This window comes from Odontomachus brunneus, unplaced genomic scaffold (genome assembly GCF_010583005.1).
Source record: "Odontomachus brunneus isolate Ranch 3 - 2012 unplaced genomic scaffold, Obru_v1 Obru_scaffold_024, whole genome shotgun sequence".
Taxonomy (NCBI): domain Eukaryota; kingdom Metazoa; phylum Arthropoda; class Insecta; order Hymenoptera; family Formicidae; genus Odontomachus; species Odontomachus brunneus.
Genome location: NW_022639474.1, coordinates 333,750 through 360,665, shown reverse-complemented (window position 1 = coordinate 360,665; position 26,916 = coordinate 333,750). Strand labels below are relative to the sequence as shown.

General features: G+C 41.5%; 2 protein-coding genes across 9 annotated transcripts; one reads left to right on the top strand and one right to left on the bottom strand.

The window, feature by feature from the left end:
- The first annotated feature begins 2,595 nt into the window (after positions 1–2,595).
- LOC116842296 (protein AF-10-like) lies at positions 2,596–15,780 on the top strand. Of its 7 annotated transcripts, XR_004377705.1 has the most exons (14): positions 2,596–3,283; positions 3,540–3,619; positions 3,792–3,956; positions 4,138–5,097; positions 5,183–5,505; positions 6,245–6,694; positions 6,765–6,948; positions 7,070–7,271; positions 7,640–7,792; positions 7,870–8,134; positions 8,229–8,357; positions 8,467–8,619; positions 10,170–10,218; positions 10,841–15,780. XR_004377705.1 is itself a non-coding variant. In XM_032811273.1 (13 exons), the coding sequence occupies exons 1-12, from the start codon at positions 3,175–3,177 to the stop codon at positions 8,615–8,617; spliced, it is 3,171 nt and encodes a 1,056-aa protein (XP_032667164.1). In that variant the 5' UTR covers positions 2,596–3,174; the 3' UTR covers positions 8,618–8,619; positions 10,841–15,780. The 7 variants fall into 7 exon arrangements, 5 of the variants coding, with proteins under 5 accessions (XP_032667164.1, XP_032667162.1, XP_032667166.1 ...); XR_004377704.1 differs by having other exon boundaries at positions 8,467–10,218; positions 10,841–15,774; XM_032811273.1 differs by lacking the exon at positions 10,170–10,218.
- A 5,806-nt stretch (positions 15,781–21,586) lies between these two features.
- On the bottom strand, positions 21,587–26,416 carry LOC116842321 (pancreas transcription factor 1 subunit alpha-like). Of its 2 annotated transcripts, none has more exons than XM_032811360.1 (3): positions 24,651–26,416; positions 23,857–24,176; positions 21,587–22,119 (listed from the first exon to the last, which is right to left on the bottom strand). In XM_032811360.1, exons 1-3 carry the CDS (start codon positions 24,920–24,922, stop codon positions 21,980–21,982), a joined length of 732 nt encoding a protein of 243 aa, XP_032667251.1. In that variant the 5' UTR covers positions 24,923–26,416; the 3' UTR covers positions 21,587–21,979. The 2 variants fall into 2 exon arrangements, with proteins under 2 accessions (XP_032667251.1, XP_032667252.1); XM_032811361.1 differs by having other exon boundaries at positions 23,860–24,176.
- Between the last annotated feature and the right edge of the window lie 500 nt (positions 26,417–26,916).

Here is a 26,916-nt window from a genome sequence, read left to right as displayed (position 1 = left end):
GATTTTGAGTCAGAGAACTGAATCTCTTTACTCGGGACTGGACCTTGAGCGATAATAGGAGAGGACGGATAAACAAAAGAAATTAATGTTTCTTTATAAAAGAAATAATATACGATTTATTTGTAATTACAATGTGCTGGTATATGTGTGAGTATATGTGTGAGTGTATGGGGTGAGAATGAGCGTTAGTGTTCAGGATTATTGGAAGACATACCGATTTCAGAATTCTGGACGATAATTAATGTCCACCGGAATTATTGCGATTGAGTTTTCGACAAAGTAAAGATGTGTCTGTCCGGACTTATTCGAAATTGAGACGCGAAAAACCGGATAATAACTTACTGTTAGTATGTACGAGGAGAAAAATGGATGGTTCTGGATCTCTTGAGATAGTTGCTATCGTACGATATATCGTAGATCGTACGACAAGCTTGTCGGCTGCTCTAACCCAAATAGAACACAAAGTCATATAAAAGTCAAAATGACGTCAAATGATATAAAAATGATGTCATTTTTACATCAACCGATATCATTTTCATGACAATTTCATGACAATGATGTCAAAATGATATTATCTTGATATCAAAATAATTTTGTGTTCTATTTAAGAATTTGCTACCGGATAGTGAATTTCTGAGTTACTTGGAAAAAAAGTTAAAAGCCCGTATTCTGAGTTCTTTTTTAACGATAAATGAGCCTCTAAAAGTGACCTATAAGTTTTCTGGTTGGCTATGAGTCACTTTTAGAGGCTCATTTTTCGTTAAAAGAGAACTCAGAATATGGGCCAAAGACTTTAAGAGAATTCTATCTATCAACCAATCGACACGTTCGACAATACTTGTCGCACGACGCATGTAATATTAGCCTAAGGCTGATATTTCACGTGTCGTACGACAGCTTTTTGGATATGTTCATTGGTTGACGAACAGAAAACCTAGAAATACTCTATTTGCTAACCAATAAACGTATCCGAAAAGCTTGTCGTACGACACGTGAAATAGCATCCTAAATTGTGTAACTCTGTGAAACTTTACATAAACGGAGTAATTAATTTTAAATATTAATAGAAACGAATTTGTATACAGAAAAATATCATTCTAAAATATCGTTTATATCGTATATATCATTTTTAAATATCGTTTATATATATATATATATATATATATATATATATATATATATATATATATAACTCATAACAGAGCTTTTATTGCCCTCATGCAATAAAAGATTAAAATAAAAGTATAAAATATACTTAACATTTATTTATTTACCACGTTAAGAAGTGCCATTTCACAAAAAACCGTCGTTTTTTTTTTGTAATACTTGACAGAAATAGCAAAAAGATATCTTTTTCATAAAATTTCTAAGGTATACATTTCATCCCACACAGCAGAGGTATCCAAAATATATCATAGAGACATCCTAAAGATATATTTGGGATGTGATATCTTCAAGATATCCCTATGATGTATTTGAGACATTCCTGCTGTGTGGGATATGTACAATGTGAAGAAACTACACTATATTTGCGAAATTTCTTTTGTTTGTAACTTTGAGCTTAAGCACAAAAGACTGTGTCTTTGTGCTTAAGCTCAAAGTTACATATAAGTTACATATAAGTTTGTGTTGACACAAACATTATTCTATCTTTGTTCCACATTTAGTGAGTAACAAAGATAGGATGATACTTGTGTCGACTTGTGTCTCTTGTTGGAAAGCAACCTACGTCCATGACTAGTTTCTACTTTTCTATTAATACGAGTTCTGATTGGCTCCTGCCTTTGGGTATTTTCCAATTGCTTAACACATCGGCTGTGTTCTTTTATTCGCAACAGATGCAGCCGATGTCATTCTATCCTTGTTTAACATTCAATAAAATCGAAGGATAACATGACATCGCTGCATGTGTGTGAATAAAAGAACGCACCATCGACACACGTACACAAAACCAGTTTATTGGTCACATATTATCTAAAATATCTTGTAAGATAATGGGTACGGTCCAGCGGGCGCTTGTAGCTACAAAGTTGCGCACACTGTGTTACACAAAACCAGTTTATTGGTTGCATATTGAGTGCGGTCCAACAACCGCTATAAATGTTGCTTCTTTCTCTTTCTTCATTCGAATTCGATGAATAGAACAAGAGGGAGAAACGCTGCGCAGCATTTGTAGCGGTTATTGGACCGCACTCAATACGCAACCAATAAACTGGTTTTGTATAACACAATGTACGCAACTGGAAAGCATCCTTTGGCTGCGTTCGCTTTGGGCGCTTACGCGCTGTAAGCGTCATTCTATCTTTATTGCTCATGCGGGAAGAAGATAGAATGACACTTACAGCGTATAAGCGTCCAAAGCGAATGCAACCTTTGTGTTTTCTGTCAAAGTGTAAATGCTCCCTAAGATTCGATTGTGAACACCAGCTAAAATATCCCTGGCTATGGTGATTCGAGTTTGACGATCATGTAACTTTTCCCTAGGAAAATCTGTCTATATTCATTTCTCCTGTCGAAACTTCCTTCCGTCGCGCGACGTTTGGACGCGCCTTTCGATCGCGCGCGGCGGCACTGCGCATGCTCGGCTCGCGCGCGACAACCAAAATAAGATGGCCGACAGCGAAACAAATAGAGCGCCGTCGTAAATAACAAACCGTCCGAAAACACGTTCCGGAGCGGGTGCGTCGGTCCGCACGTGTGTGTCCCCGTGTTCGCCGCCCGGTCGGGCACGTGTACGTTCGCCCAGGGCGACGACCAGGTGCGGCGTGCTCTTTCGAGCCCTTCCGCGCTAAAACGCGCGCGCGCTCGTTCTCTCTCTCTCGTTGCTCGCGGCGGCAGCGTGCAATTTCTTGCGGCCGAGGCACGCTCGCGTGAGAGAGGCCGCTGCTCTTCGCATACCATTGTCACGCACGTGACGACGCGCGTGGACCGTATCGTGTTGTGTTGAGAGTCGCGAGGGTGCTGCGAACACACCACACGCGGTGATAGTGGTGGTGGTAGTGGTGGCAGCGGGCCCCCACCGAGAACGCCGTGTCGTTGCTGGACGACGCTGCGCCGTCGTCGTCGCCAGGATGCGATCACGCGCCGTGGCGAGCCAACTTGCGCCACGCCGAAACACGCGATTCGCCTAGCTCCTCATGCTAGTCTCGTCTTCCGAATTGCTTGGGGCACAGCATGAAGGAGATGCTCGGAGGGTGCTGTGTGTGTTCTGACGAGAGGGGTTGGACCGAGAATCCACTGGTGTATTGTGATGGACAGGGATGCACTGTTGCTGTTCATCAAGGTATCTTCACTCAACTACCTTTCAAAAGCCTACCATTGCTCCGAATGAATAGTCTGTTGTTGGAATCTGTTGTCGCTTGTTTGATAGAAATGATGAGTCTATTCTTTTTTTGTAGAACTCCTTCAACTGGTGTACACTAATGCAATAAGTTTTGTTGCAATACATTTTGTTTTACTCCAACTTATTGGCATCAGTATATACTAGTTTAGAAAGTATTTTTGAGGAGAACAGACCTTATGTAAACATTATTTTACAGCGTGCTATGGTATTGTCACTGTACCAACAGGGCCATGGTATTGCAGAAAATGTGAATCGCAAGAACGGAGTGCCCGTGTGGTATGTGGAATATTTTCTCTTTGTACTTATCTCATTATGTTTCTTTGTGATACATTGGATATATTTAGTATCGCCAGGTATATACAACAACATAATACAATAATAGTATTAATATTGGCCATATGACAACAATGTATTTTCCTTGAAATATAACTCATTGTGGTGCGCGTAGCGCTGCGAATTATGTCCAAGTCGAGATGGAGCCCTTAAGAGGACAGACCAGGCTGGATGGGCGCATGTTGTTTGCGCTCTCTATATTCCAGAAGTTCGATTTGGTAACGTGACTACAATGGAACCAATCATATTGCAACTCATTCCTCCAGAAAGGTTTAACAAGGTAAAAATTCCACCCATTAGCAGAATTTTTATTTTAAAATACATTGTTACATCTGCCATGCTATATATTATTATGTTGTATTTTGTCTCATACTCTGTTACATTATTGACTATACACTTGTACTATCATTTCATCATAGTCTGTGTCACATTGAAAGTGTCACATTGAAAAATAATTTCAGTCGTGTTACATCTGTGAGGAACAAGGAAGGGGCAATAGAGCAAATGTGGGAGCGTGCATGCAATGTAACAAAACAGGCTGCAGGCAGCAATTTCATGTCACATGCGCACAGGCTCTAGGCTTGCTCTGCGAGGAAGCTGGCAATTATCTGGACAATGTAAAATATTGCGGATACTGTCAGCATCATTATTCAAAATTGGTTGGTAATCTGGTAGTTGCTTCTGCATTGCTCTCGCTAAGAAGCGGTTACTGTGTAACTCACTCGACCGGTTTGCAGAAAAAAGGTGGTAATGTAAAAACAATACCGCCTTACAAGCCCATACCCGCCGACAACGGTTCTTCGGATTCATCGCCAGAGAAGGAAGCGGAAATGCCGATTAAATCGTCGGGCGGCAAGCGGAAGAGCTCGAGCTCCAAGTCTACAGCGAATTCCAAAAGTAAATCGAATGCTAGTCCGAGTTTAGAGATAAACGGCGTCGCGGACGACAAGAGTGGTAGCGGTCGCAATACGCCCAAAGATAATTCCACGAGTTCCAGCAAGTTCACGACCTCCAACTTCGTCGAGACCATCGTCACACAGTCGGAGAGCGTGTTTGGACATGACGTGACCGCTACCGCGGTCGCGACGGTGGCGGCGACAGCAGCAGTTACCGTTTCCTCGATGAAGACGGCCGTCAGCAATCCTAATGCTACGCACAAGAACATCAATCAGACCAAGTCCAACTCGGCAACCGGCAAGACAGTGGGTCATACTAACAAAAAGAGGAAGACCGGTGCGCGCACACCGACGGTCATAGGAAACGAGAACTCTAATCAGTCCGCGAGCTCGGAGGCCAGCGGATCTGTCGTGGTCTCTGTTAGCTCTATGATGCAGCAGACACTGCCTAGCAATAACATACTGCCGACAATCACCGAGGCCACCAGCTTGAGCACAACGACGGAACCGGAAAAATTGAAAAAGGTGAGCTCCTGACACGTGTCATATGCTCATTGATTTTTGCATACTCTTCCTTTTTATATTTTTTTCAAACTTGTCGATTGTGCAGGTGAAGGTCGAAAGTCCGATTCAGTCGTCTTCGAGCACGCCGATCGCTACGGAAACGAGCGTCACACCTGTGATAATGGCAGTAACGCAATCCCAATCGTTAATTCTCACCCAATCGCCAACGACTTCGTCGAATAGTATAGTCGTCTCCGTGCCGTTGACCGCCACCTCACTTTCCACAGTTCAAAGTATGGTAACGAGCGCACCCACTCTGTATCAGCAGCTACAGCAGAGTATAATTACTACGGCCGCCAATACCGAGCCGCGATCCAGCGCGACTGCCGAGAGGTTTCCCACGGAAGAAATGCCGGTGAAACGATCTCGGTAAGTCCAACCTAGCCGAGACAGCTCGAAGACAATTTGAAAAGTATTTGTATGTAATAAATGACCAGAGCAGAGTTTGACTTAAACTTAATGTACTAATTGTACAAAAATGTACTTGTTTTCAGTGCAATAGTATTGCAATATACGTGGCACGTTATATGATTTATGATACATGTCAAATCATATGTGATATATTTATTAAGTTATTAGGTGCAAAAGGTTTATCGCATTTACCAAATAAAATAGAAAACAAAATTATTAAAATTTCGAGAAATTAATAATTTTTACGAACAAAATTAATAATTTCGACTCGATATTCTTTTAGACATTTAATGAGGACTTGTTATTTTTATTTTAATACACAAACTTCTTACGAAAACTTAATAGAAAAATCACGAACCTTTTGTATCAACCTAGAACATTGTAAAGTCACATGTGAAAGCGTGTTACGGTAATGCATAATAATAGCAAACACCTCGAGTTAAAAGTACAGACACTTTGACCAAGTTGAAGTCACGTGTCCAACTTCAAGAACCGCGGATTAAAATGGCGGATATAAATGGTAAACAAGTTCGTCTGCAATAACCTTTTCTCATCGTAATTGTTGAGTGTTTTCTTTCAAAATAATCGCATGACCTACAAATGCGGTCAAATGGCCACATTTTAAAAAGAAAAAAAAAAACAAAACAAACTTATACAACGTTACAATGGAATAATTTGAAGCATATCGTTTTTCCAGGTCTCAGTCGTCGGATAAACAAGAGAAGGTTCGTAAGCCGAAGCGTGGCTCCAACAACCAACCGTCGCTGCAGCAGTCACAAACGACCACCTCATGTGTCGCAACCTCCGTAGCCAGTGGCACTGTGATGACGTCTAAAAGAGGTGGCAGGAACAATCATCAAACTCCCCCGCCGGCAGTCACGGTAGCTCCAGTGCCGTCAATAATACATGGCCCTACACAAGGTAGCGGACACTTCAGTGGCCTCGGAACAGGCCTCGTGAACACTATCGGACCTGCTACTGTTAAAGAGTCGCCACCCAGCAGTCCTGGCTCGGAAAGTATGAGTAGTAGCGGTCCAGGAAGACGAAAGAGAAAATTGAACACCACTGCCGCGTCCACGCCGTCCGCGTCGACTACGCCTACCACTCTCGCCAATACTGCGTTAAAGGAAGAGAATAACGTGAAATTGTAGGTCACAAACGTCGAGAATGTTCTCGTCGCGTGGCGAATAGTGCAGGATCGATTTATCTTGTTACAGGTTTCAAAATGGAGTCAGCGCACCACACATGCTGGGAAATCAGTTGAATCCTACTTCCACGATGGCGCAGAAAATGTCTGACACGCTTTCGCAAGAGCTCGAGGCTCATTCCATCTTCACGGAAGCAAGCAACTCTAATACAAATCTGGTCGGGCCGCAGCTACACAGTCGAGTAATTGCGTCTGTACGTACTGTCGATTATGCAAGAATTATTTTAAATCATAAGACGATGTAAATTTCGTTAATCGCAGCTTATTATTAACGCAGCGGATAATTAACGAATTGATATTTTCTTCTACTAGCAGATACGATCTAACCAATCGAATGTACCACCTACCTCGTTCTCTTCGGTTTTCTCCGCGAACGGCAACAATACGAATGCTAGTATAGCCAGCACTAGCGGCACTTTAGGTGGCGGTGCAATCCCGCAATCGTTAGATCAGCTTCTGGAGCGGCAATGGGAACAGGGAAGTCAATTTTTAATGGAACAAGCCCAGCATTTTGATAGTGAGTGTAAAAAAAACATGAATATTACACGGATTTAATGGAAAGAAATATTCGCGCTACGTTTTTTTTGTCAACTATATATACATCTGTTTTTTCTTTTCTTTTTTTCTATCTTAAGGGATGTAAGGTTAACTTACATTTTATATTATGATAAACATTCTCATTTATTTGTTAACTCTGTCATCCTCGAGGAACATTCGTATATTTCACATATTCTAGTTTTTTAATACAATTGTTTCTATCTCCTAATTTCTAGATTCAGTTGTTTTTCTAACGTACGACGTTGCTTTTGCCTTCAATATAGAATAATAACAATGTCCTATATCGCTTAGAACGAACTAAACCATCGTTATTAAAATCTGTTGCAGTTGCGTCCCTGCTTTCCTGTCTGCATCAATTGAGAGCTGAGAATCTTAGGCTAGAGGAACATGTAAATAATCTCCTGCAGAGGAGAGACCATTTATTGGCTGTGAATGCTAGACTCGCTATACCATTAACGACTCAGCCTAGTTCACACCCAGGTTAGTTGAATTAACCACTTCATGACTTCTACTTTTATTTGCCAAACTATACAAGTATATCTTCAAATTATTTTCAGTGAATAACATACATCCGACGGTGAATCCGTCTCACCCCAACGTCACGCATTCAGAAGTACCACCCGGTGCGCCAGCCCCGGTACCGAGAATGAATCGCGAGGGACGAGTAAATAACACGTATATGCCTCACTCTGCTTCCGCCAGTCATCCGACAACATTGGAGAACGGTTTGCCACCAGATCCTTCTCCACCTGCGGCGGCTTCTCTATCACAATATCAACACCGGGGATCACTTGTCGCCCCGCAACCGAGCCCCACAATAAGGTACTGATATTCATTTTTGTCGCAGAATACGATCCATTATATCCGATATAGTCCATTGAGACACGCTTCATCATCCTCGTGGTTAATAAAACAGGCACAGTCCAGCCGCTGGTGGATATCTTCAAGGTCAGCCGAGTAACATAGTATCACCGGCGCCAGCAAACACTTCCGGCGTGGTACGAAACTCATCCGTCACACCAGATCCGTTACGTGGAGTGCCCAGGTTAGAATTTCTTCAATTGGCCTTTATTCTCTCATTCTCGATATCATATATACATATGCATACATATACATACATATACATATTTGTATGTATTTTTTTTTTTTTTCAGATCAGCGGCGCAATCATCAAACAATTATATGCCGCCGATGTATCAGCCCGGTATGCCGGGTCTCACCAGCAATCAAGTAGGCAGTGTTCACAACCTCCATTCGCATGGACCTTCACCGACCAGTCACGGGCCGTCAGGCAAACCCAGCTGAAGGTAGATACACTCAATGTGGCAACCGTAAATCTTAATGTACTAGATCCACTGCCACACGCGTAGAAGAACGTTCGAGGAGATGTTCGAATCCCATCGCGATCATTTATTAGAGAGACCTAACTGCGCTTCTTCGCGAAACATTGACTGATGTACATTTTCTACGTCGTTTGTCGGCAACCGTTTTCTTACTCGATAAATGGCATCTCTTTAACGATGTCGATTGCAGTTTACAATGTACATACGTACGTACATCTCAATTTGTATATATGTACACATATATATATACATATATGTATATACACACGTATATACATACGTATATGTATATACATATATATATATTTCCATATCTTTTGACACAATCTCGATGAAACTGTCATGTATATCAATGATGCATACAAGGCTGATATTTTGCATACATATATTTCATGGCAATTTGACTACGAATCCATTGAACTATAATAATACTAAAATATATTTAGAAAGCAATGCATAAACGAAAGTCCTCCAATGGAATGATTTTTTCTATCGTATGTATGATCCAATGAATACATTTATTTGACTTTTTAAAAAGAACATGGGAAACAAAATATAAATAGTATAAATTGGTATAAATTAATATTAATGGTTGTTTGCTTCAACACTATCTCTATGTAATAAGTTATCTCGGCAAAAGAGGAATATCCGGAGCATTTCACAAATGTATAAAACAAATAGTAAGTGTCATTTTAATGATATTTTAATGATCTTTTTATTTAGCTGTGGTTCACAGGAATTTTAGGCATGGTTTTCCTCGCTTCTGACGTCATCGGTCCAATATAGCTGTGGTGATTGATCAGAAGTCTTAAGGCAAGATATAAAAGAGAATCATTATAACGACATTTTGTTTTGAACAATCGATTAACAAGAGACGCATTAAGTATTGTGACGTATAATAGCTAAAGGTTACTTTTGTTCTTAGATTTGTATTCTATCGATAGAGCTTGCTGAAATACCAACCTGATAATATTCACTACACATTCAATGTCGGTTTCCTCTATAAAAAAAGATCATCGATATCATGCGGGAGTATCTAAATTTCCTGTGAGAAAAATAACGTCCTAACTATTATTATAGTTCAACGTACGGATCTCGTCTAAAAACATTATTATTTTGCGTATGCATCGTATCGGGTATTCACCGTCCTTTCATCATTCGGTTATCTATCTTTACTTTATCGTACTTGCCTCTGCACGTGCGATTTTACGAATTTTACGAATTACATGTACATTGCAATTGGAGGCTCAATTAAAGTTAGAATGCATAGTGATGTAAAAAAAGAAAAAAAAAAGAAAGAAGTCGCAACTTCAAACGAAGAAGCAGTTAGGCAGACTTGTCTCGTGGATCTCCGATGTTCGAAGAGCATTCGTAACATTCGTTGAAATTTATGATTGTATTTCATCGCTGAAACGTAATCCTTACAAATGTAAAGTTATTTCAACGGGGATGATCCTCTCCTTCACAATTCGCGAATTCGGCATGTCTGAGACATTCTGTTTCTCTCTTTGTAGGCATCATCGTATGTGAACAGTAAATCCACAGATGTACAAATTTTAGATCGTAAGTTAATCTACCGCGCTAAATAGCAATAATACAGTAGGTGTACATTCTGACGACCTTAACTGCGTGTATTTCTGGTGGTACGCGACAAGGATACGCAAAGAAAAAAATTTGTTTTTTTCTAAAAAGAGTGGAACATGCTAAAGACACACGACCGGGAACAAAAAGAACAGGAAAGAAACAGAGATCATTGTTGCTAACGTCTGACATCGATCATGATGCGTAAATGGTGCGCGAATATCTCACAGAAGCTGCGGCACTGGTCGCATCGCTCACGCGACTTTCCTATCTTGTTTTTTTTTTCTTTCTTTTTTTAAGCGTACTACTGTCGCAGCGTATACCATATACCGCAATGATATTGAGTGCAACCTATTTCAAAGCTAATTTAATGTATATTCTATTCTAATCTTATATGTCAAAAGAAAGAAAAAATGAAGAATAACCTAAATGTACAAGACGAGCACTGCCTTTCGCCAACAAGAGCTGTGAAGTAGGTTAATCGCAATAACGGTTTCTAGCGAACGCATTGATCGTTTTAACTTCGTTTTATCCATCACTCCCATTTCACTCGCCCCACTTCCCCTCACCAATCGTCCTCATCTCAAATTGTTCATCTTTTTAGTCCAATTATGGTGGATTTCATCGATACCTTGCTTCATCGGCATCGCTGCATAAGTTTTCCGAAGAATGCGAATGTGTAAGGATATTGTGCCATCGTTTGATCTAAATGAAATAGAGACACAATATTCCGGGCCATGGTCATTGGGATTGCACATCGATGATCCACCCATCGATGCGTGCTTACGGAAATGATTTCGTGGCCAATAGTATTATTCTCACTTTGACACGAAAGACGAGTTTTAAATTACTGCGTTTCTACATTAGTACCAAGAAATTTGTACATTGAAGGCGTTTGTGAGCGATTTTATTGGATGAATCTTCTATCAATTCGTATATAAATCGAATCGACAACGAGGACAATTATAATATATTGAGTTATCTCTCATCGGTACGCATATTGTAATTTATGCAACGAGATTTATTTTCGTGACGAAGAGGAATTCAGATCCTCCAATCTTCCCGTAGCCGAGTTACGTCCGGCAGTATAGCAATGTTCCGATGTATTATCTGATGACACACCACAAAGGAAATTCTTAAGAAAAAAGGCAAGACCGAACCACGGCACAAATCTTGATAATACAAATACTTAAAATACTTGCGATACATATTATACATGTGTATGTATTGATCGCGATACGCGCGAGTAATCGTCTAAGGTATAGGGACGCACGGTCGTGTAAAGGCGAAACTACATTGCTTAAGAACGATGTATATGCTTGTATGTCTGAAAGTCAAATTCATCCGTTTGCTACACATCTCGCGAGGACACAACCGTTCAATTTTCTATCCGCGTCGGTATAATTTGAGAGAGAAAAAGAGAGGGAGAGAGAAAGAGCAAGCGTGACGCCGTGTGCAAATCGCAAAATCAAAAGTACTAGATGGTACGGTAGAAAATCTTAGAGAATAAGGCTTGATAAAGGAAAGATGTTTCGCTCAATAGCAAACGTTGTAATGAAAGATAGCTTGTTCATAATTCGACGAAGAAATTTGATGCGAACGAATCACTAAGCGATACGCAAAGTGCGAAATGACGAGAATTGTCAAAAGAGTGGGAGAGGCGGAAAAAAGAGGAAAAAAATTTAATCAGCGACCGTCGCAAAATTGGCCAATTACACACGTGATTCCCGGCAAGTATCTCTTTGTGTCGTCGAAATGAAAAGTTCGAGGAATACCGCAGCAATTATACACAAACAAACAAAAATAAGTGAGGAAGTACACTTACGGGATACGTTCCATGCTATCACTTTATTTTTGCACCATGGTTACGCGAATGTAGTTACGAGATTTCTCAGCCTCGCAGAACACTAGTTACGAACGAGCTGTATGATGACACGCATACACGTACGTTCCAATTCGTCGTACAAAACTGAAATTTTCCCTAAACCACCTTTCACAACGACGACGGCGACGGCGACGACGATAAAATCGCTTCGAGCGACGTAAACGCGGAAGTGGTCGCACGGGGATTTCGATGAGCTAGTGATCGACTGACAATTACCACATTGTGTTCTTTATCATTATTGCGACTATCCGACACTGTGTTCCAAATCGAGAAATGCATTAATTTTCCATTTCTTTATTAAGAGAAAGAAAGATCACGTAGGGGATATAACGTGTCTCACGTAAAAGTATTAGCTCGCATCGGCCCGAACGTTCAGGGGTGGTTGAGGGATAATAGGATTATAACAGAGAGGGATTAATTTACTCGACATTAAATTTGTAAGTCCGATTAGAGATTAGGCGGGATTTTTAAGCGAGAGGAAGAAAGAGAGAGATCTCTAATTAGGAAACTAGGCTTAATTCGTACGATAAATGAAGGTATACCGTATATTCGACGATAAGAGACAGTTAGAGGAGATGCAAAGGTAGACATGAAAACACCAAACTTACAGAATAGCTTATCACCACTCAGGGAAAATCAGTTTACTACGCAAATTCCTTCGAGTTTTCCTTGTGGGCGTCGATTGTGCCGCGGGAGTACGACATGTAAAACACAGTTGCCAAATTGTCGTGCGCTCTCGAGGAGTCGTGACTCTTGTTCGCCGTCACGATTGCAATCGATTTTAATGCGACAGCTATTGAAGTAGCTACGAGATAATGGCGAGCGGAAAACTGCCATTCTCTTGAATTCGTAATTAAGGAGAATCTAATTGGAGAATATATCGTTTCTTCATCGATCGCAGAACGCTCGCTGGCGTCACACACCACGCAAAAAGTCGCGTAACTCCTCGAGAGTACGTGATAAAAGGTATCGAACTCCGAGCGTATTGATCGTACTGATTTGGTGAATTTCATGATTGACGACCTTGTCGAAAGTTCGCTAGGATTTCTGAAGGAGAGAGAGAGCGAGAGAGAGAAAATATGGGAAAATGAGAAAAAAATAAAGGAAAAAAAATAAATTATACGCGATATTGGGACACGAGACAGCGCGTTTATACTTGAAGAGTATTTTATGCATTATCAGTATAGTCGAGTGTATTGTTTAGGGTACTATATTATTACGGTACGCGCGAAGGCGATTACAGGAAATAACGGCGGGGAAAGAGAACAGTTGTATGATATCCTAGCAAAAGAAAAAGTAAAAGAAAGAAGAAAAAAAGAAAAAACAAAAGAAGCGTCGAAGTTACAGAGCAGTACGATAATATTTTTTCACAGCTGATCGTGCCAAATCTTTTCTCAATCGAATTCATTAAACTTCTCGATATTCCTTAGGCGACTCGTTGAGACGTGTGTAGAAAACTAGAGAAAAAGAGAGAAAGCAACCCGGCGATGTCGCGAGACGAAAATGTCACTGCACGTCTAATAAGTCTTTAGTCATTCACACACACATACACACACGGATAGAGGAATCACGCGTTCGCATACGTGCACGTGTGTGCGTGTGCGCGAGTCGGTGTGAGGCTTTTCTCCCCTTTCGAATGATAATCGTCGATCATTTTCCTTGGTGAGTTACTTATCGTCGCGTCGCGTCAATTCTCCTCCATCCCACGATTGTCCGGCAAGAAGATGAAAAATATCGTTTCCGCGTTTCTGTGTTCAATCTCGTGTGTCGGAGGTACAAAGAAAAAAAAAGCACTTGTGTTCCTAATCATCCGAGAATCGAATCGAGCTCTCGAGCGTCCTTAAGGTAATCCCTATTTTTGCCCAAAACTCTCCTCCGGCGCCCGGAGGAGAAGAATATCGGGTGTATACAGAATTCATTAGCGACTGTCATCGATGTAGTGATCGAGCGTAGATTTTACTTTCGTAGATAAGATCTTGTCTTAAGAGCGCGCGATGCGTTTAATCTTATGTGTAATGGACGTTTACCAAATAAATTGTCAGTTTCCTACGAGTACATTTTTCGACGTACGTATGTGTGTCCGTGCGTGCGTGCGTGCGTATGTGCGCGCTGCAAGTCCAGGTGGGTCGTTTTTAAACGCATAAGCATGTAACTTAACTGAAGTTCTTTTTGCAAGATCCTTGCAGTTTTAAATTGTATAATTCAAGACGTATCGCTCATAACTTAAGGCTCCTCCCTAGGAGTCGATCACGAATCTTCAAGTTCTTTAGTATAAACTCGTGAAAAGTGAAAAACCTTACTTGAATGTATGAAAATGTTTATCTCTCACTTTACACTGGAGGAAAAGATTCGTGATTTCCTTCAAGTACTCCAAAATTATTTACTTTTTACGATTTCATATAGCAGAAAAAAATTACACAGTAAGAGAGATCGAGTTTACGTGAAAAGATGATCGTGATAAATACTCTGCCTTGATCGCCCCGCCTATCATAATTTGTAGCTTTAGAAGCGAGGAAATGTATTTCCCGAGATTCCTGCAAAGTATAAATAAGAAGATAATCCAAAAAATGACACAATCGATTAAGAAATATTTCTAAAATACTCCCAACACTTTTACTTTGCTCTAACACTCAATAAGTAATCTAAAATTTACGTGATAAAATAATAAGGAAATATAGATTAAAAAAGAAGATTGCGTGTTGCGTTAATTTTACGATTATTTATCTTACGTTAGAACAAAAGGGAAATTTTGTGAGTGTTGCAGTACTTGAAGGCGATCATGAATCTTTTCCACTAATGTAAACTCCGCGACAAGCAGACAGGAACCTTAATATGTTTAATGTGTTGAATAACTTGAAACGGTAAGAAACATAAAAAAGATATTCAGCCAAAATTGAACACATGGATTTTCAATGTGTTCAGTGTTCCAGAGGGAAAAGCAAAACTGTCACGTTGCGAACGACAAATCTTTCTCAAAATCGTTCCTCATCTTCCAACGATATCCGAAATTTCACTGCGCTAATTAAAACTCCATTGATTCCACATTGAGTGTTCGCTCGTGAGGCTTCGCCGTAAATCGTTTTACGTACTTCATACGTATAGTTGTGCATAGAATATACTGGCAGCAAAGAAAGTAATTTGCAATTGGACGGCCGTGCGGGATAAGTGGATCCTTTAGTCGGACGCGAAGTGATATCGCCGACATTGAAGGTCAACAGACTCGTATTTGGCCTGACTTGGCGTCACACGTTTCGAACCTTTTGCACTTTTCTACCAGAAGGACGCTCGCGAAAACGAGAAAGATGCGTCTCTCATAAGGGTCTATACGTCTCCGAATGGCTAGGTGCACCGGCCACGGCTTTAGTAACGGCTTTCCGAATAGCGATTTACTGTTCTTTCTTGAGAAAAAAAAGGGAAAAAAGCTTTCTTACTCGAAAGAATAATAATTCAGCTCAGAATTACAAAACGGCACACGCTACGTCCGACGAAGGCATTGTTCTCGCAGTCGCTCGTTTCGTCAATCTCGTCCCCGTGAACCGGGATCCTCCGTATGGCGTGTAATATCTCAAACGAGAAATGTAAACACTGTGCGATACAATTTTGTAATGTAATTGTGCATACGAAGCATGTAATAAAACGAAGGACTAAACGTACAAGGACGAAGGACCACGTACTAATTACCACCGACACGATCCCGTGATCCGCTTTCTCCGCTTAAACCGTAAAACTAGGTGTGTTATTTTGGCTGAATCTCTTTACAAATTTCTCACCGTTCTAAGTCACGCCATTTAACACGTGTTTAAACGTGTCAAATCATAATTTACGCTCTTAAAGTGACTCAATGCCGCAATAAACGTGTAAAAAACAGCTTCAGTCAAATCATTATACATTTAAAAATAACACTTGGATTCGCGCAATGCAATCTCTGTCCGATTCTGTCTCTTATATTTGTATCATTAATTCCTGTTGATCTGAAAATCATTCATTTCTTTTTTATTAGCCGTTATTACGACCGTTTCTCTAAAATAATCGAGTGAAAAACGCAAAGCTACTCCATATCGCAAGATTACTCTTTCCCTCAAAGCGACCGCGGTTTAAAGCATTATTTTTCCATTGAGGGAAGCACGAGGTTTTCTCGACTTCCTCGTGCACACGAGCACGGCAATTCGAAGACCGCGCAGACGATTCTACGGTACTTCTCTCTTTCCCTCTTGCTCCCTCCCCTTTCCTCTACCCTCCTCTCTTCCTCTCTCTCTCTCCCACTACCTCTCTCACTCTCCATGCGGCCAACGATCGTGGGAAGTCTCACCTGCGACCTCGTCTCCGACGAATCAATATTATACGAAAGCATGCGAGCAGTCTGTGTACCGCGGATAACGCCAAAGACGAGTTCCTTGTCAGAGCGACGAGAGGAAGTCGCAGTCGCCCGTTGTTCTTCTCGTTTAAGCCACAACTAAAGTCTCATCTGATCAAAAAATTGCTGTATAATTAAAAATTAATATGTCATTATTCTTCCTTTCGCACCGAGTTGCACAAGAAAACGCGAAACGCAACGTCCGAGGTAGATTTCCACGCGATTTCCCGGTGACACAGGAAGCTAACATCTCCTCTTCTCTGCGTTTCCATTCGTTTTCATCATGACAAATTTCAACAATGATTTCATACGTGTATTGTACACACGCGCCTGTCCCACCCTCCAGGAGATCATCCTTCACAGAGGATCTATTGTTGCGGTATTAGGCGCGTCGCGGCGCGCTGTCCAATGTAAAATATGAACTAATAGGATTTCATTGAGAAGGTTACACTGCGAGTTTTCACGCCGGATTAAACGGCAGACTTTAGATTCTTATCGGAGCGAAGCTGGATTTGCAGCTCGGCGCGATTTTATCAGTTTCGCGAGCGGGAAACTTCGTTCCCTCGTTTGAATGTCGGAGAATATAAAGGTGCGCGGCTCGTTCTAATTATTATTGAAAACTCCGTTTGCGTAAAGACGAGTAAATGACGAAGAAACAATCATAAAATAATATCGGGGGAGGAAGGCGTGTTATCCGTCGCGATCGTGGTACCGCAAAGGGAGCTTATTTATGATCGGACTTAAGTCCGGAGAGTATACGGAGAGATAATTGGAATATAATAAAGTTCGCGGGGTGAGTTGAAAACGATGCAAGCGCGAAAGCGAGCACGAGAGTGTCCAGGGGGTACAGGAGGGAGAGACAATTCGTACAGACTTGAACGACCACTCGGAGGGTGCAGCTGCCTAGGTATTCGCGTGCCCTAGTTTCATCCCCCGAGGGCGAGACGAACCGCAGGGTGGATGGATGCTCTCTTTGACTCAACTCGGCATCACTCGAATCTTCTCTGTACCGCACGTTGGTATTCTAATTCTAACGTAATAATTTATAATTCTAACGTAAGTTTTGTATCTGGTTTAAGGCTCCTGGCCCTTTGCCGCGATTATCTTGATTTATGACGTCAGAAGAGCGAGGAAATACATACCCAAAATTTCCACAAAATAAAAAGACATAAAATGACATAAAAAGACAAAATGACACTTGCAATTGATTAAACACGTTTCTAAAATACTCACACACACACACACATACACACATTTTTCTTCTACTCTACAATCCATAAATTAATCGTAAAATTAATGTAACAGAATAATGAGGAAATGCGTTAAGTTAAAAGGGCAAGTTACATATTACGATAATTTTATAGTTATTTATTGATTATTAAAACAAGAGAAACGTGTTCAAATTTTATCATAGAAGCTTACTTAGTCGATTGCAAGTGTCATTTTTTGGATGCATCTTTTTATTTCTATGTACTTTGTAGATATTTTGGATGCATTTGCATGCTTCTGATTATGAATCAATCAAGAGTTTGGCGGCGAATAATCAGGAAGCCTTAAATTGTAAACAAGTGTGCGAAAGCGCTCTTAACTGGATTATGTGGAAAGACGATCTCGCGAATAATGCACTTTTGGTCGTAGCTAAATGTTCTATTAAAAATTAGCAGAAGTTCTCTCGAATATACATTCATGTTGCAAAACCATTCTCTGTTTCGAGAAAAGATACACGTAATAGATATCGCAGGGGGAGGGGGGGGGACGAAGGGGACGGTGCCCAGTATTATATCTCCATCCACGCTGTTACATCGCCGTGTTACGTCGTAACGCACAGACACGTCGGGTACCATTATTGCGACACGAGAATCGAGAATTAATGCTTTATTTGTGTGTCACTCCAGCTGCGAGGATCAACACAAGTGCACCCCTCGCGACAAGAGGGTACACTTAATGCGCCCCCAGGGGAGCCCGGATTCTATGGTTTGCTAATTTTCACGGGATCGTCATACCGTGACGTTAGAGAACAGATTAAGTTCAATGCGGAGCACCGAGCTTTCGCGCCTCTCAATAACCGCCTCTTTCCGCACGATTGTAGCCGATATATTTCGTTCGTCATGGATAAATTATACGTTTATCCTAACCCCTTACAAAAATGTTCAATTCTAATTGTAATAAATTAAAAATTGATGGGAATTGATAAATCCTACAAATTTGTTATAATTATATATAGAAGATGACGAAAATTATAACAGATTTCTATAAGTGACAATGAATTTCATCACCTTTTAGTAATAATAATAATCTATCAAAAAAGGGAGAAGGTCTCTATATGTGTAAAAAGTTGGAATAAACGTACAAATTCATCCGTTTCTATCATCTGCTATAATTATAACAAATTGTAAGGAGTGAAAAGAAATTCTGTTTTAAAGTATATTGAGAGAATATATCGCATTGTCATATAATTGTGCGATTCAAAGTTAAACTATGCATTATATCGTTTAGACTGATATGTAATATGTTTGTTAAACGTTACAGAGAGATAAATAAGGTAAACGTTCCAGTGGTCGAACATACATGTCCCAATGATTGACATATTGATTTTGTATTTTTCTTTGTTGAAATGCTTTTCAATATACAAAATAATATAATAAATGAAAAGAAATATTTAGTTACTTTGTGATTTTGTTTCATATTGATAAGCATCTTAACAAACACAAGTATATTATTAGTAATTCAATTATCGGTACACGTTCAATCACTAGGACGTTTACCTTACTGCTCATTATTTATTAGGTAGGATTTGTGAGAGGTTCACGTGCGAAGGTTTAATGATTAAAAAAAAAAAGAATTATTTGCTCCGATCGAGCGCGCGGGCGATAAGGACAGGTATACCGGCACACCTGCGTCAACCTAGATAAGCTTTCAGGCACTTGAATGTCACATTTAAATCAACACACGCCTTTTTGAGAACACGTCTGATAAGGACTTTCTGATCCACTACCGTTATCTCCGCAACATTGTCGTCCATTATCGGACGAGACGCGTCTTATCACACGACGGAAGTTGACAATCGATCCGGACAGGCCGCGGCGAGTGTGCTCCCCGTGGTGCCACGAAATCGTCCCTAATTGTCCACAAATCGACTGCCACCCTCGATTTCCCGAACCGTTAAATACAGCCACCCTGACGGCGAGGTAGCCGTTGCAGGGGGCCTCGGCTGTGTCCGCTGGCCCCCTTTCGCTTCGCCGAGAGGGTTCAGGTTCACCGGCCGCACCCCCGTAGAATATGGATTCAATTACACCTCATTGTGCTGCGGTGTCTATAAACAACGCTGTTTTCACAGCTGATAGTGGCCCACCCTGCTGCGGGTCGCGCACTCTCCAAATGCCGTACTTTTCACCCGACTGACCCACAGTTCTCCCTGAATTTCAAGACGATGCTATGAAAATATTGTGTGAGCAATTCAAGATTTTCTCTTGGAAAATCTTTTGAGGAGAATCAGAAATCACACAACCCGACATTAGATTGGCGCGAGTAATTTATCGTTTCTCTATTAAATTCTTGCAGGAAATTCGAGCATTAAGAGGAAAACAGAAAGATATATAAAAATTAATAATTGAACATCTAAAAAAATGTCAATGTTGCTCATTTTTTTCGTGAAAAAGATTAATTCTTCGAAAGATAATTTCGTTTTCTATCTTATTTGACAAACGCGACGAACCTCTTGCATCAAGAATCCTATCGCAGATTGTGGATCGCTCTGTGAGTGAACTTTAAAAAGTGGGAGATTCCGAATGGAAATTAGGTATTCCAGCGCAACGCAACGCACGAGGTTGAAGTCCCTTATCTTCCGCGTTGCTCGCAGGCTTGAAAAGTTGTTAATGACAATAATAACGTGTGGGACGGCGGAGAGCGAACCCGGGCGTGTTTCAGCACTGTCGGGCACGCCGGACAACGAGGAGGGAACGGAGAGGATATGCCTCGTGAGAAGACTCGCAGCCGTCGACGCCATTATCCCTGAGTCGCAGGGCGCCGCGACGCCGCAATATCGACGTACCGCCCATCGCGTCTCCCTCCGTTTCCTGCTCTCTTTCTCTCATCGCCCTCTCTCTCTCTCCTCCCCCTCTCTCTCTCTCTCTCTCTCTCTCGCTCTTCTCTCTCCCTCTCAGTTTCCGCACCCACCCTTGCACGAACGTAAGAAGCACCTTTTGGGGTATACTTTTATCAACCCTTTGGCGGATTCAGCCATCTTGCCGCTGCTCCCTTGCCGCGGAATTGTCGAGAACGACGTACGGAGAGATTAAGATTTGATGACCTGAAAGACACGTGAATAATTTCGCGATAGTTAATGACAGGCCGTTGACGAGTATCCTTAACAGACACTCGGCTCGTTTGCGCAACTTTTGACTACTTGGACGAGTGTGAATGAATAACGGAGCTTTCCCTCTGTCGTTTGAGGTCAATCAGGACGGAATTTTGACGGAATTTTTACTTCAAGTTGGATGAGTGCGGTTTTTCATGCTGGTTGTATTCTTGAAGGATCTACGAGGTGAATGACAGACACGATGAACCTCCATTTGGCATCGTACAGCCATCAGAGCTACTTTTATTTGGAGAACTACTTTCATTGTCCAACATCTTATGTAATTTTGACTTTTATTTGGCTTTGTTATTCACAGTGGCGATAATGATGGTCGCTACTCATCATTCCTTATGTCGCGACAATTACGTATAAACGGTGCTTATGCTTTATTAGTTCGTCTATTTTGATGATTCCTATTTACAAGCACGTTCCGCGGAACGACGTTTCGTAAAAATGCCTCGTACATATGCAAACGAGCGTAAGGTGCCAAGGAACGTAAGGTGCCAATACCTAACACTAATAACATTGAACCTAATTCTAGACGTTCTTACATTAGCTTGGTCTGTAGATACGAATATTTTAACTTTCAATATAGAATATATATACATATATCCTGAAAATTGAAGTATTTGTATTTAAAAGCCAAAATAATAAGAATGTTCAGAGTTAGGTACCAATGTTAGGTGTCCAGGCATTGGTGCTTTAAACCTTAAGCCCATTCTACAATTGCGTAAGCGTAGTCGTGAACGTAAGAGTCAACCAATCCGAATGTTTTATTCACTGATTGCTTTACTCTGATTGGTTGTCGTAATCATTTACAACCACTTACAACCACGTTCACGCAATTGTAGAATGGGCTTTAGATTCACGACGCTCCTCGATCGAATCAATTCGATCAACAAGTCACCTACTCCTCGATGAGATCGCGTAAGTACGAGTGAATATGATCATCCGTCGCGCAAGAACTCGCTGACGCTTCGATGATGGAAAGGTACAAAGGTACATTGCTTGACAAAGTCGGATGACTAGAAACGCTTTCCCTTAGACACTAAATAACACGCGGAATAGGAAACGTTGCTCGCGGACGAGCGACGTCCGACGCTTCTCTCGCCTGCCACAAGAGCGAAAACTTCGCCGTCGACGTCGTCTACTCATACATCATTCCGTTTTTGGGCGTTCGCGGATCCTCCGGCGTCCAAACCTTCGCGTACATCATACCGTTCGGCGAGATGTCCGATTTCCTCGACCACGAGAGCGAGTGTGAGATGAATGGGTTTCCACCGCTGCCTGAAAGTCGCAATTCCGGGGAGATTAGCCAAACGTCGCGGTCATTAGATTCAAGATTCAAAAATACACATACAGGAGAATGTATAAGATTATTTTCGAAGATTATAATTATTTCACATAAATATAACGCATAAACTTGTGCGGTTTTATGCACGGAAAAAAATGTGATTGGATCAACCAAATATCTGGTGAAATATAAACGAATTTCAGAATTTTGGCTGAAATTACTAAAATTTTGTTCAAGTTAATATGATCGATCAGAAGTCTTGTCTGGTTAACTTGAACACAAAATTCTGGTAATTTTTATCAATATTCTAGTTCGTTCACATTTTATCAGATATTTGGTTACTCCAACCGAATTTCTTTTTTCACGTGACGTCCGATTTTTTACGAACTCTCAATTTCTAGCACGCAAACACCACCCCGAAACAGCGCCCCGTTTATCTATCGGGGACACACCTGTCTCGGGATAAAGGGTAGATGAGTAATTATGATAAATCGATCTATATGATTCCGCACGTAAGCGGAAGTAGTTGGCCAACGCTAATACGTTGTGCACATAATATCGAAATAGCGTGTAACGCGCCACCCACGTGCGCATTAAACTAAATCTCACGCGGATTACGATCGCAGCTGGGACAAAATTTCAGCGAAGTTCGACTTCATACGAACATTTCTACACGGAGAAAAATAATTTGCTGGCCCAGCAAATTTTCTGCTGATCTAGCAAAATCTTTTCGTTATTATATGGACAGCAGAAAGATTTGCTGAGAGTACTAATCACTATTTGTTGGTTATAATTCGCTGAATCTAAAAATTATTTTGCTATAAGAACCATGATGGATTTATATAAGCAGTTTTGCTTCGATAGCAAATAAATAAACAATAATATTTGCTAAGGATACATTATTTTGCATCAATAGCAAATTAACGTGATTCTTAGGACAAATATACTTAAATTTTTTCTATTCTGGTAACGAAACTACTTCTGCTCTGATAATGAATAATTTGTAAAATTAATTACGTCAACTAAATTTTTTTTATGTTACTACACGGAGAAACATAATTTTGCTCTTTTAGCAAAATCGTCGTTGCTACTGCATATTCGTAGTGACATAAAAAAAATTTGTTGAGTATATCTGTCTTAAGAATCACGTTAATTTGTTATTGAATATGCAAAATAATGTATCCTTAGCAAATTTATTTGCTATCGGAATAAAACTACAACAGCTTATATAAATCTGTCATGGTTCTTACAGCAAAATAATTTGTAGATTTAGCAAATTATATCCAGCAAATAGTGATTAGTACTCTGAGCAAGTCTTTTTGCTGTCCATATAATAACGAAAAGATTTTGCTAGACCAGTAAAAAATTTGCTGGGCCAACAAATTATTTTTCTCTGTGTACGAATATGCAGTAGCAACGACGATTTTGCTAAAAGAGCAAAATTTTTCTCCGTGTACGATGAATACAAATATGAATCGCAATATTATACTTTATGGCGGAAACTGCAGCTACATCATACAAGTAAACTACATCATAAAAGTGCTTGAAAATTTATTTATGGGGGATACAAGATTTATTCGCAGAAATAAATGTGATTTCACTCAGCAATAAACTTTATGTCCCACAAATTAGTTTCCAAGTATTTTTTCTCGATGTAGCCGATGAGATGATAGATCTCATTCGAGCAAATCGATATTTGTCCATAAAGATGTAATTAAAATTGGCCTCACCACGGACTATGACCTTCTTAGAGTCGTCCCGGCTGGAACACCTCGAGAAACCGCTGTTCCCCGTCAGCGGGTCGCCCTTGTCGGCCCTGACGAGCTCGTTGAGGAAGTTTATGTAACCGATCGCCAGCTTCAGCGTGTCGACCTTCGAGAGCCTCTTCTCGTACGGCAAGGTCGGTATATGGGCCCTCAAGCCCTCGAAGGCGTCGTTTATGTTCTGCATACGCCGCCGTTCCCGCATATTCGCGGCTTGCCGCTGTTGTACCTGCACCTGTCGCGGACATTTCCCCGATGCGCCGCTACGCCGGTTACTTCGACTTCGTCTACAAGCAAAGAGCGAATAGATGCCCTTACATATCTCGGTTATATTTCAGCGAGTTGGAAAAAAAGAATGTTTCGCGCCTAGTCTTTTATTCACGACGGGTATTTTTAGAGCGAGAGCATCACACGAAAGAAGCGATGCTCCTTGGCCAAAGTACATCTCTTTGCGTCATTAAATATGCAATTGTCGAGGATCAGAAAGCAAGCGCAAACTGTTTTGAAGTTATTTCTTTGCGCCCGTTTCCTGCAGCTATACCGTTCACTCGCTTCTGTCTTTTCCTTTATTAGAACAATACAAACAACGATTTAATTTAATTTAATTTAACTTTTATTGAACGTTTTTTATTGTAATCTGATTACGAATTTTTATTTGATAGATCAAAGAAAGTTTCTTTCCGCAAATAAAAAGGATGAGCTTCTAATTTCATGGAAGCGAACGCGTTTTCAGGATCGCTAACACAGCGATCTGTACTCACTCTCTCGCGTGATTCTCCTGATCGCTGCTGTAGATGCTCTCGTTGTCACTGCTGTTCTCGTCGTATAAGTAATGCTCACTGCCGCTGGTGCTACCGGTACTGCCAGACGGGTACGACGGCAGCTGCGACGGGATCGCCGGCAAGGTCGCCGTGGTGGGTACGCCGCAATGCGGCGGCAACGCCGGGATCGCCGGATTTCCCAAGAAGCTATGGGCCTCGTACATGTATTGTCGATTCATCATGTCCCGCTCGAGATTTTCCACAGAGTACATAGCGACACGAACTGCTCGATAGGATGGATAACCACTTTTCAATTTGACTCGTTCACAACAGGCCTAAAGCGCGCCCCACGCCTGCATCTATCGCGATTCACGTCACAAACACGAAATTCTGATCTCTTAATGACTTCGTAACGTCATGGAGAGAATCGAGCGCGCATCCCAAGTTCGCCAGGATCCTCCTCCTCGAGGTTTCAACTGATACCCGTCAAGTTTTCCCCACGAACGTCTTGTATCTTCATTCTTCCTCGCGCATATTCATCAAGCGTATAGATGAGGTATTATACGATGTGTTGATTAACTTGCTCGACAGACGTCGAGCGCGAATTATTATAATTTTAACGAAAATATGACTAGAATATCTGACTAGACGTAGAAAGAGACACAGAACAGCGTGACTACAGACTAATACTTCACGTCATCTAATTCTCCGGACGCTCCAGATAATAATAATTTAATTGCGATCGTCATGTATAGATTTCGAGTTGTCTTCGATGATGCTGACATCGTATGCTGCGTCGTGTCCGCCGATATTACGCTGGATCCAGCCCACGCGCACTCGATCACGCCTACAGGATCAAGAGATACGATCGACACGTGGCAGGCTGCGATCGACGCGTGCACCGTAATGTTCCTAAACAGCGGCACGTGCCTTGGCAAACCACTCCGGGGCACGTGTCGAGATTTGTCGAACACTTGTTAACCGGCACGCCTTACGTTTCGGAGATGCCTTGACTTGTATCCAGCGATGTCACTTACGACGTCAAGATAAATAAATCCGAATGTTGTTACGACGAACGTAAGGAGCGGGCATCTTTTCGCACCATCGGCCTCGTTCAGTTCTCATGCGAGAATGACGGTCCTCTGCGTCATTCTCTCGCCGTGGTTAACCGAGACCTGGAATATCCAAACGTCAGGCTCTTCAGGATAACACTTTTCAGGATCACATCCTTCGGATTTCAGATTGCACTTCATCAATGCATCGTCGTTCAATTTCGATCGTCACCGGCGAGTCTCACGACTGGACGATTGGATCAATTTACAGAGTCTGCAAATGTCTTCCAGAATTCTTCAGGATTTTTCAAGGTTCTTCACGGAATCCTTGATTTTGCATCTCCACTCACAATCTCAATATTTCCTCACCAGTTTACTTGTTGTGAGGTACAGCGATTATCATCGTGTCTCACGATTAGACGACTAGATTAATTTACGGGATCTGCGGGATGTTCTTTGGGATTGTTCTTCACGGAGTCGTAGATTCCTCGATTGCACTTTGCATCTGCACTGACGATCCCGATACTTCTTCGCGAATTCGCTTGTCGCGAAAACCGCGTCACGATTCACTCAAGATATACAACGGTACGAAGTCGGAGAGTTCCTCGAAGAGTCACCCTCGCAGGTGACCTACGCAACTGCTTCGTTATCCGTCCGTATCGGAAGTCGAGAGTCTTCGCAGCCTCCCGACAAACCACCTACCGTTCCGATCGTTCAGGTGGTCTCTCGCTAAACTAAAATCGAAAAGCGGCAGCAAGGCGGAAGCCATCACGGGGTTGAAAACCCAGCTACGACCCCATTCGTCGAGCGCTTGGCCGGCAGAGCCTGCCTACCCCTTGGTTGCTGGGGTAGCGGTGCCGCCTCTTCATCGATCTGATAAGGAACGCTGTTGTTCTCGTTTCTAGATACCGTCCTGGAACGCTGTTGCGGTAGAATCGTGACTGCCGGCCAATCGGAGAACACGCTTTCTCAAAAGTATTCCTCACATGAGAAAGAAGGTACGTACAATGTACGTTTGAAAAATATCGCAGGGTAAACCTTGGTCGAACGGGAGAGGAGGAACGTCGTTCGATTTTACAGAGACAAATTTAGCATATCGGCTCGCCTTCTCAATGGACATTCGAAGATCTGAGGTTACGCGGAGAATCGAGTATCAAGAGGAGACAAACTTGAAATTATAGGATTATGATAAAATCAAGTAACGGCGCATGTAT